At 28.0% G+C, this 15,844-nt stretch overlaps 1 protein-coding gene across 1 annotated transcript in view; it reads left to right on the forward strand.

Moving 5' to 3' along the window:
* LOC105849752 (uncharacterized) overlaps positions 1–15,844 on the forward strand; it is a 37,225-nt gene that overhangs the window by 8,503 nt on the left and 12,878 nt on the right. Inside the window, exon 2 of the mRNA XM_065803601.1 lies at positions 10,833–10,933. Coding sequence (XP_065659673.1) covers positions 10,833–10,933 — 101 coding nt within the window. The remainder of the gene's footprint in view (positions 1–10,832; positions 10,934–15,844) is intronic.

The raw sequence follows: 15,844 nt of genomic DNA on the forward strand, positions 1-15,844 counted from the left end.
AATTTAGGCATTTTTGGAATTATTAAGGGTTCATTTTTATGTATAAACTAAACCGAAAGAATCCTTTTGATGAAACGCTCGTGCAAATTTTATATGCTGTCTACCGGAGAATCAAGTCAAAGTATCAGAAACACTAAATTTAAAAACCACAACACTATTTTCGACAATATTAAAGATTGAGAGCTTTATAAGCCACAAACTAGTCCACTATATTCTGCAGAGATGATTTGGTATGTATTACTTCTAGGATATAATTCTTTACAGGCGTACCGTACAACTGTTATTTAAAAAAGTTAAATGGAAATAATAAAAAAAATGCGCCATTAGCATTAGCGCTTAAAAAGGAAACCACAATTCAAAAACTGCAAAAACTTTACATCAAAAAAGATGTTTTAAGATTTTTAACTATTTTTAACACTTAGACAACCACTGATTTCTAAACAAAGGTTTTTACCTTTAACATTATTTTCATTTCAAATGTATTAGGAGACAAAAAAAAAAAGGCATTTTAACAAGCTCTGACTGGTTTGTGATCATATCTGCTAGTGGTCTTTTTTACCTGCATTCCTCCACGCAACTCAAACTGCATCAGCATTTGCAGTCACTCTACAAACAGAGCTTGCTGTGGAGCTTCTGAATGACATGATTATGAGTTGACATCTCGTTTACAAAGTGTCATGTCGTTCTTTAATTAAAGAGCACATAAACTTCTGGGAAATTAACTACCAGATATTTATCTTTTCTTATCTTGAAAAAATGTTTATCATAGTGAGAAAATTTTGGAAATTTGTTTGATTATAATAGTCAAGAAGTTGTAATAACTGTAGCAGGTTGTATTGCAAAAAGCTCATCGAAAAGATTGAGCTTTTTTGAAAGTTATCTCTTTTATCATATAATGGACAATTTGTCCTAACTAAACTGCTTGCAGATTTTGTTTGTAGTGTTCACCATTCTGAGTTTAATTAAGAATGAAACTACATTGTCGCCGATTCCTTTCATTATGTCATCAACATACATGTAATATAAATATGCACTAAAAATTTGATTGTAAAATCATAAAATTTTACAATCAATTACAATTTCAAAATTCTTATTGATAATTTTTTTAAATAACAAAAACTATTCAAGGTTTTGCTTTCCAATGATAACTTTAATACATTTACTAAAAAAACACACAATGTTCTCCTAAAAGTATTGTTTAAAAATACCTTTAGAGCACTTTAAAATCGACTTGATAAACTCATCGAGCCCAAATTAAATAAAAATTACATGGTTAGAAATGGAAAAAAAAAGCAAGAGATAAAAATAAAATCTAAAATATACAACATACATCAACTAGCAAGTGTTATCAAATACAAATACTTAAACCCAATTATTAAGATGGTATTTCCACCATTCGTTTTAAAATTTTGATAACAAAATCGAATTTTTAAAAACTGATTTTTTTAATTCAGAATTTGTCATAGAACGTTGGAAAACGCTTTAGCTAATTATTCGCCAGCATATTTCTTTTTACAACTGTAAGTTAGTTGTCTGTTCAAAATAGTCCAAATGAAATTTTCATAAACTTGATTGTATGCACTTTTGTGTGGTTTATTTACGGCAATAATTAAAGAATCCAAAACACATGGAGTTTTTGGTTTTTGGTAGATACTTGGGAGGTAAGCATTGTAACAATAAGCTTAGAATTATCATTCGATTCCAGGATAATGTCTCAAAACATCAGTAGTTTATATAATTTTGCATAATTTCAAAAAGATCAAGTTTTGCTGATCTTATTGAAATGTAGGCAGGACCTATAAAATATCTTCTGGACCTATAAAATATCTTCCTACTTATAAAATATCTTCTGGACCTATACTTATTTATTTATTTACTATACTTATAAAATATCTTCTGGACCTATACTTATAAAATATCTTCTGGACCTATACTTATTTATTTATTTACTATACTTATAAAATATCTTCTGGACCTATACTTATAAAATATCTTCAGGACCTATACTTATTTATTTATTTACTATACTTATAAAATATCTTCTGGACCTATACTTATAAAATATCTTCAGGACCTATACTTATAAAATATCTTCTGGACCTATACTTATAAAATATCTTCTGGACCTATACTTATAAAATATCTTCAGGACCTATACTTATAAAATATCTTCTGGACCTATACTTATAAAATATCTTCTGGACCTATACTTATAAAATATCTTCAGGACCTATACTTATAAAATATCTTCAGGACCTATACTTATAAAATATCTTCAGGACCTATACTTATAAAATATCTTCAGGACCTATACTTATAAAATATCTTCAGGACCTATACTTATAAAATATCTTCAGGACCTATACTTATAAAATATCTTCTGGACCTATACTTATAAAATATCTTCTGGACCTATACTTATAAAATATCTTCTGGGAGATCAACTAATATGTTTGCTTTGATCTTGGCTCACAAAAGCAACTTCTCTTAATCCCAAGAGTGAAACCAGTTCTATCAAACTTTCAATCGAAAAAAAAAAAAATTTCGTATCAGGATGTTTTTTATGAATACTTTTTTTGACTTCTTTTTCTAAATCTTTGATTTTTGATTTATCACATTAAAACAGCATTTTCACAATTGACAGCTTTTTGGCAAAGACTCTGGTTGGTTTTGTTTTTTTAGCAGTTTTAGTTTGAAAGTGCGTTTATCATGAGATGATGCTGTGCTTGAAATTAAAATATTTAAAAAGTGGAACTATTTGCTCGACAAACTAGAAATAATGAAGTTAACAAAACTGAATTTGAATGATGCTGCTTTTGATTGGCTTAAATACATATAAATTTATTTTTTCTCTTGTATTAATTAAGATACACCGGAGCAAGTTCACATTTTTTTCTTTGATGTGTTACTTTTAGAAGTTTCATGTTTTATTTTATTTTTTTATGGAAAAAATTTGAGAAAACCCTAGACAAACCAAAAATAACATTTTTAAAAGTTCATATTTGATTTTTTTAAATTTATAATAGCTTTTGTTAGGTTTTGATGCCTGGGCCAACTTATCCCGTTATCGGTGTAACCCAGCATAATGTCTAAAAAAGTCGGGCCTATAAGTATGCACATAAGTATGAAATGATGCATAAAAATTTTATTAGCAAACTAATTTTTACATTATTGTAAATTTTTGGAATTATGTAACAATGATTACATAGAATATTACCGCATTTCATTTTCTTTCATATTGTTTTTATATAAGAAAAAGCTCGTTAAAAAAGTTGTGCGCCTTTAGCGGTGATTTATTGGCGATGGTGCCACTTCATTGATAATACATTGATACTAAATCTTAAGCTTGCCATAAGTGTAGAGCTCTAAAAAATTATAGAACTAAATCAAAATAGATGTGACATTACAAATTTTTAACTACCTTCCTCTCCCATCCTCTCTGTCGCAAAGCGTCACAAAGTCCATAATCCTCTCTACTCTTAAAGCATAACATAATTTGAGACTTCTAACTATTAAGTTTTTTTTTTCTTCTTTGTAGATTAATATCTAAACAAAATATGGAACTTTCTATTGCTCGTTGTAAAGAGAGAATGTTTTACCTTAGATGAAAATGAAATTAGTAATAAATATAATGAAAATAAATTTAGTTTTTTTTATTTTATTGCTACTATTAAAAAATTATAAATATTACAATTTTTAAAAATCAAATTATCTCGGTATAACATTTTACAATGCAGAATATAGTTTTTAGAAGCCCTAACGTAAATTTCTAACTTTACTGTTATATCTATTATAATTATGTGATAACATAACATAACTTGATAACATTTTCTTTTTATAGTATTTTTTTTAATATAGTATATATTCAATTACCAATTGAAATTTTAATAAAAAATTTTGTAAATACATAGGTCGTTACAATAGTAAATACAAAAATATTTTAATGAAAGATGCTTTTAACTAATAAGATATTAGAAATACGGTATAATACATTTGCTAAAACACTGCCATCCACAATGATGTCAACGCTGCTGGTATCAACAACGATATTTTTAGTAACACTATTAACAATAATATCTTTATGCACCATTTTTCTCTGGTTTTTCCTCTCATTGATGTAATGCTGAATCGTTTAGGTTTTATGTTATTAAACTATTGCAAAATAAAATCTGTATGCACGTCAAAAGTTTATAAGCTTATAAATGAAAAACGTTTTGTTAATAGGCAAGGATATGGTATCAAAATTTAAAAAATAACTTTATCTATATAAAACTTGGTAGTAAATATTTTCATTTATTTTACGAATCTCAGAATAAATAACCATGATTGGCTAACTGGCAACACTTGATTTGTTTTTCATAATCGCCAATTAAAGTATGAAAGTATGAAACCAACAAAAAAGAGTTAGCTAAGAGTGTGTTAGCTAGATAGATGATGTTTTTAAACTTGCTCTTGGTAAGCTGAAGGAAGAAAAAATGTTGAGTACAAATTCGATCAGATAATTCCTTCATTTTACAGCTTTGGAAACAGTCAAAAAAAAGTTAAATAAAAAAATATTAAGCAATCAACTCAAAATGTTTAGACTTGAAAATAAGAAATTGTGAGATTTTATGAAGAAATTGAACAACTTTGTGTTAAAGGTTAATGCATATAAATAGCTACTTTGTGTTAAAGGTAAATAGCTTTGTGTTAAAGGTAAATGCATATAAATAGCTACTTTGTGTTAAAGGTAAATAGCTTTGTGTTAAAGGTAAATGCATATAAATAGCTACTTTATGTTAAAGATAAATAGCTTTGTGTTAAAGGTAAATGCATATAAATAGCTACTTTGTGTTAAAGGTAAATAGCTTTGTGTTAAAGGTGAATGCATATAAATTGCTACTTTGTGTTAAAGGTAAATGCATATAAATAGAAAAAATAATTTCAAAATGGAAAAAAGATTTATAAAGATTAGAAGAGCAGCAAAAAATATCACATGACTGATAGCCAGAGTTGTTAACAAGCCCCAAAAAGTAGCAAGGCCAAGGCCGAGACCAAGGTCAAAAGTTACAAGGCCAAGGACAAGGCTAAAGCCAAGAGTTTTAAGATCGAGACCAAAATTAAGAGTTTCAAGGCCAAGGCCTACGCAAACATTTTTAAGACCGAAGACTACAATTTTTGCCTTTCGCTAAAGCCAATTATTAACAAAACTGTAAGTAGCATGTATTGTGACAATAAAACTACATTTTCTAAAAACAGACCAAGGTTATGCGTAGAATTCAACGAAATCAATAAGAAAATAAGTATTTTTTTAAGGCTAAAGCTAAAACAATCAAAGCCTAGGCCAAAATTAAGGCTACGACCAAGCCAAAGGTCAACAGTTTCAAGGCCAAGACCAAGGTCAAGGCCTCAATTTTTGACCTTGAGGCAAGGCCAAGGCCTCGACTAATAACTCTGCTGATAGCTAGGTATTTCAAAATTTTTACAAATCTGGAAATTAGAAATAGGTAAGAATTTGTAGAAAAGGTACCCAAAGATATAAAACTGAGTGAGTTTAAGGTCAAATTAAAGAACTAGATAGTACTGATGTAGAAGATCAAATTTATACAGAAATATTTTACCTGACTATCTGTAACAGCTTTCAAAAACTACAGTACTTGTAGCATATTGATGTCGTTTAACAGTTTTCCAACAACTTTTGTTTCATTCTACAATCATCTTCAAAAGCGGTCAACTTAATGATGTCTATGTTAGAATCAACTGTACTTAAGGGCATTACGAACGCAAGAAAAACAGTTTTAAATGGTTAACAAATTTTTAAAAGTTGATTTTAATTACTTAAGCTTTAATTTATTCATTGCTTACTAACATCAAATTTAAAACATTTAGTTAAAAAAGTTAAATTTTTAAATGAGTTTGCAAATGCCTCAACGAAAAAAAATTTCCATGAGAAGACTACCTTGAGTTAATATATCAACACTGATCTACATCAAAAAACAACTAAAATTGAGCATAATGGTCAAAATTTACACATCACTTAGCCAGCATTTGGTCCATTAATCTTTTAAATTCAATGCTTTTTTTTCTGCTTGATGGTTTTTGTTCCAGTCGCTGACTTCGTTGCGATAAACTGGTATCAAGGAAAGGAATTTTTTTTTTCCTGTTTCATATATTGAAAATAAACACATATAATAAATATTGGCCAGAGCTAGAAGAAAACATCGACTGTCTTATCACCGAGCCCCGTTTACGTATTGTCCGTGTAAACAAAAAAATACAAAACGTTAAAAAATATAACTTTTTCCAAATAATAAAATGCCTCTTATTCTGATTTAAAATTAAAAAAAAGTTTCATTTACTTATACAAATATATTTGATAAATGTTTAACAATATATATTTAGTGATAATGAAAACCTTCTTTCTATTTTAAAATCATCTTTTAAAAAAATATTCAAAATCTGTTATATTAAAGTCTAATTGAAGTAAGATTTTTTTAGATTAAAATTTCTCTAATGATTAGTGTTCTTTATTGAACTTTTTAATAAAATTTTTCCATAAAAAATTTTTTTTAAAAGGTCCATAAAAAAAAGATATTGAATTCAATAAGAACTCATTTTTAAATTAATTCTGGGAACAATAAAGTTATTCCATGAAAACTTTGAATATTTGTAAGATATTTCACTTAAGTAAGATTAAAATATATGCGGAGATATTCCATGCGTCATTTTAAACATGAATAGTATTAGATCATTTTAAACATGAGTAATATTAGGTTTATGCTTAATTTATAAAAATTTGGCCTTGAGACAATTTAATAGTGTTTCGCAACACACAGTTCCATTTGTACCAAATACAATCCTACAAGCATGCCTTTGTTTACTATAAGGTTTTTTGAGTTTTCCGTAATTTGGACTTTCCCCATACAATATTGCAGTATGAAAGATAGCCGTGAATAAATAAAAAATAAACTTTCTTTAGAGCTCTAGAATTTAAAAATTGTTTTTGTTTTGTAAAGTACAGAAGTATTATAAGAGATACTTTCAATGGATTGGATGTAAAACGAACAAGTTTTTATCTAGAATTACTCCTAAAAAGTAAACAATAGATTCCCTTTTAACACCTGTTTTATTGAATAAAAGATTGGGCAGTTTAAGTGGAATATTATCAACTTTATTTGGTTTGTGGAGCAAAATGAATTTAGATTTATCTACATTAGTGAAAGGCGGTTACTTATAAATCATTCATTTACTTTAGTTAATTCTTCATTAAAAGTTTTAAAGGAAAATTTTATATCTCTGTGCGAACAAAACAGATTGGAATCGTCTCCAAACAACATAAGATATAATATTTTAGATGCTAAGAATGAGTCATTTATTTACACTATAAATTATAATGGTCCTAATATAGATCCTTGGGGAACCTTGCAATTTGAAAGTTTTTTTTTGGTTTTATTTGTTTCATAGGTTATGCATTGTTTCCTGTTAGTCAAGTTTTCTTTAAACCAAAGTAAATTTAAGTTGTTTACTAAGTAGAGAACTTTTTTATAAGGTTTTCATGCAGTGTCAAATACTTTGAACAAACCAATGAAAACTCCTAATGTATAATTTTTAAGGCCTAATCTAAAATGTTTATGTTAAGGGGGCACTTCCACATTAAAAAGTGTAAACTACTTAAAAAAAATTAATTTTTCAAAAATACACTCAAATTTTACACAAAAATTAACTCAAGTTTTTCGTAGAAACTGTTGGTGATATTTATTTCTTCTAAATAGATACTAAAATTGGTCTAAATTTTATTTATTCAGATGTTTCGCACAAAGCAACCGTTTTTAAGTACAACAGTACTAGATTATAATGGAATGAAATAGTTAAATATTATAAATACAATATTTTAAATAGGGATGTACCAAAATTCCGGCGGAATTCGTGACTTTTAGGTCATTCCGGTTCTAGCCGGAATTACAATAATTTAGGTCGGAATACCGGATTTAATTTTTTACCTTTTTTTAAAGAATTGTGACAAAGACTGTTTAAATTAAATCAAAAAATTATTTTCCTACTGGAAAATGAAAAACTATAGATAAACCTAGGTAAACAATACAAAATTTTTAACAAATGCAATGTAGGGGAAAGGCGCCTATGATGGCATACTTAACTTTAAAGATCTCTGACGTTTGGAAATATTTTCGCCACAAAATTGGCAGTTTTTAAGTTTCCGCCCTCTAAAAACTGGCCTTCATGGCAACCCATATATATATTTTTTTAAATTCAATATTCTTTTCTTAGTTTTGTTATATATTCACTGTATATGCAGTAAAAATTGTTTAACTATCAATATTGAAGATTTTTTTTGTCTATAGGGTTGTGTCCCCTTAAAGTCACTAACTAAGTATACATATTTCCAATTATTACTGTCTTTGGTTAAAAAAAACATAATGCGACCTTTGAAATCTTTTAAATTTCCAGCTGGTTGTCTATAAATAGAGTTTACGGAAATGTTTTTATCCTTTTTATTTATTATTTCAATGCATAACGACTCACAATTAGTTTCATTTACACAGAGACCATTCAAATCAATAAAATTGTTGTGAATAAAAATACTCACCTCACCACCAGCATTTAGAAATTTCAATCTGCAACGACATCATCCATTAACCAAAATCTTTGTATTTATTGGAAAAGCTTATTATATTATCTTTATTTAATGAAAAATTGGTTTCACTTAAACAATGCTGATTTACCAGAACAATTTACCAAAAAATTCTTTTTCAATCTTAAAACCAAAATATTCTCTAAATATTTTTTGTCTTCGGGTAGGTTTTCAGCATCATTTCCGACATTTGATTTGTCATCCTTTATTTTATTTTCAAGTGGTCCATTCCTTAGTCTTGGTTTTTTTTAACATTTTAGGCCTTAAAAACAATCAATAATATCTTAAATTGAATCCTTGAGACTGGGAACTATTGAACTGATTATTTTCTTATACAGCTGTTAGTTACAAAACGATTGTGCAAAAATAGGAATTCTGGACAAGCTTTTTAACAATTTTCGTGAACGCAAAAATAGCTTTTTAACAATTTTCGTGTACGCAAAATGAAGCAATATTAATTCATTTTGAAATTGTTGCTAGTTAAATAAAAAAGTTATTGTTTTAACGCACAAATAACTATTTCTTTTAACCATTAACAAACAGCATACGTTTTGTTGATAAAATTTTTATTACTGTAGCTAATCTAAGTAAAACATGTAATTTTGGTATTATATTTAATCTAAATATAACCTGTAAATTTGATATTATAGCTATCAAATAAAACATATTATTTTTGCTCTCAAAACTAGAGATGCCACGAATATTCGGTCAAATATTCGGCAACACTTAATTATATTAAAGGTTTTGACCTGATTCGTTGTAGTGCTTAAGTCAACTACTCTGTGAGCATTTATGAATAGGTTCATAAATGCTCACTAGGCGTTTTATGTATTTTTTGGACCAAAAAAAAAATTTGGAGCATCGCTATCTTTTAAATTTACTTTAAAATAAGTTTTTCCCTTAAGCCTTTCCCCTACATTTTTCGTCATTGCAGTTAAAAAAAATAAATACTTATGGTATGAATTTTTTTTTTTTTTAATGTTAATTAAACCCATTAAAAACAGGTTCAACTCCTTCTTTTGTGCATTATGACCTATTTCTGTGTACCAAGAGTAAGTGAATTTTAGATAAAAGAAGATACTAGTGAAAAAGTTGTAAGTAATCAAGTTAGAAAGATAGTATAGGCAAAACCAGAGATACCGGATCAGAGATACCGGATCAGAGATACCGGTCATTTAAGAAATGCAACAACTAAGAAAACGATCTTCTCAGATTTAAAAGTTTCAGTGTTTTTTTCCGGGAAGAACACAAGTAAAACAAAAGTTTTATTGTGATATTCATAATTATTCATCTGGTAGCGGGTAATATACACACCTAGTAAAATTACATAAAATTAATTGGTTTTTAATTTATTTGTATTTATTTTTCAAGATGGAGATCACTAAAAAAAATTTTAAATTTTTAAAAAAATTACTGATACGTTTAATGCCGGTTGATAACTATTTTTTACCCTCATTTTTCAATAGGTGTAAATAATTTTGCACCATGTTTTTAGAATGAGTGTTGCGCATGTTTCTTGTAAAAATTGTAAAAATGCACAGTATTTTTACAATTTTTACATGAAACATGCTAAAAAGCAATGATTTTTTTAAAGAAATTTGCTGTTTTTTGCCAAAAAAAAAAAAAAATGAAAAGTGAAAGTAAAGAAAAGTAAGATTTATAAAAAGAAAGTCAAACAATGTCCGTACTTACTAACCTTAACACCCCTGCTCTAGTAGGCGCCAACAGTTCTCTTCCTGTGTATGTATTTTATAAATACACACTACATGGAAAAAAAACATCATAATTTAATTTAACATCACATTTAAAAAGTTTTGAGTATATGTTGATCATTATATTAAAGTCTTTATATAAAGTTATGAAAAAATATATATTTTTTAAATTTATTAAAAATGTAAACTTTAGATAATTAATCAAGAATTTTTTTTTCCTTAATTTTTAGACCTCTTTACTTTATATGAAGTCTTTTATTTAAAACCTTTTAAATGTGACTAGGCCATTTTTTCCCGTGTACTCTCATGTTATATAGTTACATTTTTTCCCGTGTACTCTCATGTTATATAGTTACATTTTTTCCCGTGTACTCTCATGTTATTCCCGTGTACTCTCATGTTATATAGTTACATGTTGTTACATTTATAACATTTATAATAATATGTATGTAATTATTTTGTTAACACTTTTAAAAAATCTTTTTTATAAGTAAACAAACTCGCAACTCGAGGATTTGGTCGCGTATTAACATGGAACGTGAAGAAGTTAGGCGCCTGCTTGAGACAAGACAACGTAGCTCCATTGAAAGAGGTTTTTTTTTATTTTTTAGTTTTTTAATTAATTTTTGTAAGGCGGCAGGGATGTGCAAAAAAGATAATTGACATGGGGATTAATTATAAAAAGAATGTAAAACTAAAAACACAAGTGCATAAAAATTAACTTTAGTATTTTCGTTTGTTTTAGTTTACTTAACATCTTATGTTTGTTTAATTAAACATGAAATTAATCAGAAGTTTTTTTTAAGTATGGAAGCTAAAATCACCCCCGGGCAAATTTTTCCTTGCAAGATCTAGCAAAAACCCATTTTAAAAGCCTTTAATTATATTAATAACTGTTTGAACTATGTAGCTGCAGTAGTATTTGTACTCAAGATACTTTAAAAATGGTAACTATAAATTCTTAAGAAGTTGAAGCTTGTGTAATCAAGCAACAAAACTGTTTTTTTTGTGTCTTTTTCGTCCAAGTATTTTAAAACTATTTCTTGGTAAACTGATGGCGCTAAATCCAAAAATTTGTTGTTGTTGCTTATTTTTTACTATTAAATCTAGTTTTCATTTAATAGAATAACCTTATTTTTAGTAATAAATGACAATTCAATCAAAATGCCAATACAAACTCGGTTGAAAACTCCCTAGAAATGTCTTCAACTTTTTTCATGTAATTAGATGAACAGGTATGAAATAAAGTAAAAAAACGAGATAAAAGTAAAAATTTACGGTAAAAACTTTCGTTTTTGCAACTTTCTTGGTTGGGAACCAGACACGTCGCGCTTCAATTTCCATCAGTAGTCTGAAATTAATTTGGTAAAATCTCATTTTTTTTCAGTACCAATTTTATCACATGGCATCAATTGCGCATCTATAACGTTCTGCTTTCTTACTTTCAGTTCAGTTTGCAGTAGCCAACCTTATTTATTCAAAAGATTTGCTCTATATCATCTATCTTGTAACAAAAGGTTAATTACTTACCATCTTTAGATTCCAACAAATTGATAGTAGTTGAATCTGATGTCTTATTGTAGTTGAATCATGCTGAAATTTATTTTTTACCTGAGTTTTGGAATAGCTAAACAGTAGTACGGCAAAAAAGTATTGCGCAGCAGAACATATTTTAAAGCCTCCATTATTTATAAAGTAAATAATTATTTAACAACCAATTTTATAAGGACAACTTGAGTATTGAAATTTTTTTTGTTTGTGACAAAATGCCAAGAGTTCAGCCGTATCTATGATCTCTTTTTAAATCACTTGTCGTTTTTAGTTAAACGATACTGGTTGGTTAAAAGCACAATATTTTTATTACCTTTATTATCAAAAATATCTCTTATTTTGATAATTCAACAGGATTATCATAGTTTGGTTACAGTGATTGGAAGATTTTTACTTAGAGATACCGATTAAATCGAAGATGAAATTTTGGGTAGTTCAATAACTTCTGCTTTTTTTTTTATACTTACTTCAGTCATCAAAATGATTAATTAGTTTCCTGCAAACAATTTGCATTGCAAATCTTGTTACATTGCCTAAATGAAAAAGGTGTCACAGGTTTAAAAATAACATAAAAGGTCCATGATTTCTCTAAGTTCAAAGCTTCCCACTAAACACACAAACGTCTACTAAACGTCTAAACAACGTTTCAACAAAACGTTCAGATTTGGTCAATTATCCGTTTAGAATGAAATCCAGATTAACGTTTAGAACAAACGTCCACAAAACGTCTGAATTCAAACGTATTTTAGACATCTATTATAGGATTATTATACGTATATAAAGCGTTTAGGCTTATCATCTTTTACATTCTTATCCTGATCGTCTGATTTCGTAACCTGATTTGTAACCGCAAAAAACGAGGGTGAATTAGTTAGCATTAATTTTAATTTTAATTAAAATAACTTAAATGTACATTCATAAATCAAAATTGGATTTACACATAACAACTTTACATATAGAATGGAAGTTTCCGAAATTTCCTGTACCATCCATGTTTATTTTTGACATGTTTATTTTTGACAAAAATAAACATGGAAAATTTCGTAACGTCGCTCTGTTCCACCAATTTTTTTTAGCAAATGTAACTAAATTAAGCTAAAATGCATCTAAAATGAAATAGCAAAAAAATTTATTTATTAAAACTCTTGATTAATGCAAAGATGAATACCTACTGTTACACTATCATACTAGCGCTTACAAAGTGAATTTAAACTGTTTATAAAACGAAAAAAGTTCCTGCAGCAGGACTTTCATAACGAGAGACCAGCAACTCATATTTTTTAACTGTGGCAATGTTGCAATCAATAGTTTTAAACACATCAGTCCATTAAGTTGTTGGCATTTATGAGTGTAGATTGTCGCGATAAGAGATTTTTACATTTTTAGCTCCCGACACTCGTTTATTATTTATTAATCAGTCGTTTTGCTTTCAGTTGTTGTAAGGAAGTGAATCTTGTAAACGCATCTAAATTAGTTATTTAGCCAATAAAAAGTAATTTTTTAATAATTTTTTTAAATTTCGTTTTAATTATACCTATTTAAACCGCGTGACTTAAGTTGTTATGTGAGTCTTCTGACCAATGACTGTATTACTATATTATAATATAATAAACGTTTATTAAACGTCGATCAAACGTTTAGAATAACAACTTATATTAGTCAATATTGTAAACGTTTGATTGACGTTTAATAAACGTATAAATTAAAAGATTTAAAGCGCAGATTTTAAATCTATAAATGTTTACGTTTAATTAAGGCCGATTAAAGGTTTACAATATTGCCTAATGTAAGTCGATATTCTAAACGTTAGATCGACGTATATATAAAAAAGATTGAAATATACATTTCAAATCAAGCGTCAATTTTTAGTCAATAATAGGTCGCTAAACGTTTTATCTATTTTTCGACCAATTTCGATGAAATATTTACCAATTCTGAACCAATCTGTGTTTACTGGGTTAATTCAAAAAAACCAATTTTTTTTATGAAGTCTGTAATTGGTTTTCTCTTTTCTCTTGTTTTGCACAAGTCTTCCTCAAGTCAAAATTTTTTCTTGTGTATATAATTTTTTATCGTGTATATAAAACAATCTCGTGTATATAATATAATATAAATTTTTTCTCGTGTATATAAGTTTGTAAACATTTTTTGCATGCAAACACGTTTTTTTTATTCCTAATGACATTAGCGCTGTGCGATAAACAATGAAAAAAGTTTGCTAAATTAAAGTTTGAAATATTGCAATACTTTTTTGATTAAGCGTCCTAAAAATAACCAGAAACAGGTTTTACATTACCGACACCAAAATATGCGATACCCGCGATGAACTGCATACTTAAGAAATTGGGTAGCACTATTCACGTACTCAAAAATCGAGTAAAAGAGATTGGCCGCGTAAAAATCTTAAAAAATACCTTAGTCTTATAAATTAAATTTGAGGTATTTGATACATCAAAATACTTTGATGTTTCAAATACAACAGACATTTGAAACCAAGGATATGAGTTTTTAATTCAAATACAACAGACATTGAACTCCTAAGTATGTTCTTTTTATCTCAAATGTTCTACAAAAAATCGAAATGAATTTCAGGACAGAAATTTTACATGGACATATCATTTAAACGTTAAAAGATTATTAATCTTTTAACGTTTAATAATCTTTTAACGTTTAATAATCTTTTAACGATGAATTTAAATTTTTCATAATAAGCCTAAAAAAATACATTTTAATAACTTATTGTCCTCTTGTTCGGAGTAGAGGGAGAGAACTTTTTATGTTATTAATGTTCCCAGGCTCCAATCACCACGGTTTTTTGCAAAACATTCTCATTTAATATAAGCACCACACACGTTAAAGGATTGAAGTTTATAAATGTTATAAAAATATTTAATTTACAATATGGTTTATACAAGAACTTTATTTAAAGTTCTCTATGCAAATAATTTCTCTTAGTTTTTTATCTTTGTTGTAAACTTTCTTTTTCTTATAAGTAAGTTTCTGAGTTTTCTTTTCTTTAGACAGACGAATTTCATTTCTGACTGTAGTGCCAGTCAAGATCCTTGCTATTAGGTTTTGCTAATAACATTTTTCATGTTTTATCTATTCTATAAAATTTGAATTTATTGAACCAGAAGGATTTGCGAAATCCAAAGATTTAAGAGGGCCGTCCATTATTATGTATACGCAAATTGTTACATTATCTTACACTAGAAAATCAAATATTTGCTTTTCTAAAGTAACATAAAATAGTTTAAATGCTATTTCCTATTTCATTTGAAGCGCAACATTCAGTTTACCAAAGTTCCTATATATATATATATATACACTCAATTTCGCAAATGAAGAAAAAAGCTAAAAATATAATTTCACTCGCGACACGACATACTTCATGCTAAAGTATAACTTATGTAAGAAGGAAACATTTTTTGTTATTAAAATTGGTCCTTTAAGCGACACCATAGTATGATGATTTTATGCAATTTTTGTTATGACACCATAATATGACATCATTGTATGCGATCTTTTTAAGGTGGCCATAATAATGAGATCATGACACGCTGCCTTTGTAACGCCGACCAAGGTAAGCGGTCCTCGTAATGAGGTTATGGTATACGTCTGGATCTTTTTGAAAAAGAAAATGTTTGTACCACCGTTGCTAAAAGAAACGAAAGCTAAAAGCTGTAACAAACATATTTGTTATAGCAACTTTGTTGCTATAAGTTGCAAAAGCAATTTTCCGTCGTTCAGGCTTTGAGGAAGATCAAATTTGAGCTAATGATAATTATGATACTCTGAAGTCTTCATTTTTGTGGTCGTCCTTCGCTTCAGACTTAGAAGAAGAACTGATATCGAAAGTATAAAATTTTATAAGCTTCTACACGAGCTCTCTTTTTCCTCTCTTTATCTGCACGATCTGGTGTCACCACGATCACGTGTCACCAGATCGTGC

This window comes from Hydra vulgaris, chromosome 08, assembly GCF_038396675.1.
Source record: "Hydra vulgaris chromosome 08, alternate assembly HydraT2T_AEP".
Classification (NCBI taxonomy): Eukaryota; Metazoa; Cnidaria; class Hydrozoa; order Anthoathecata; family Hydridae; genus Hydra; species Hydra vulgaris.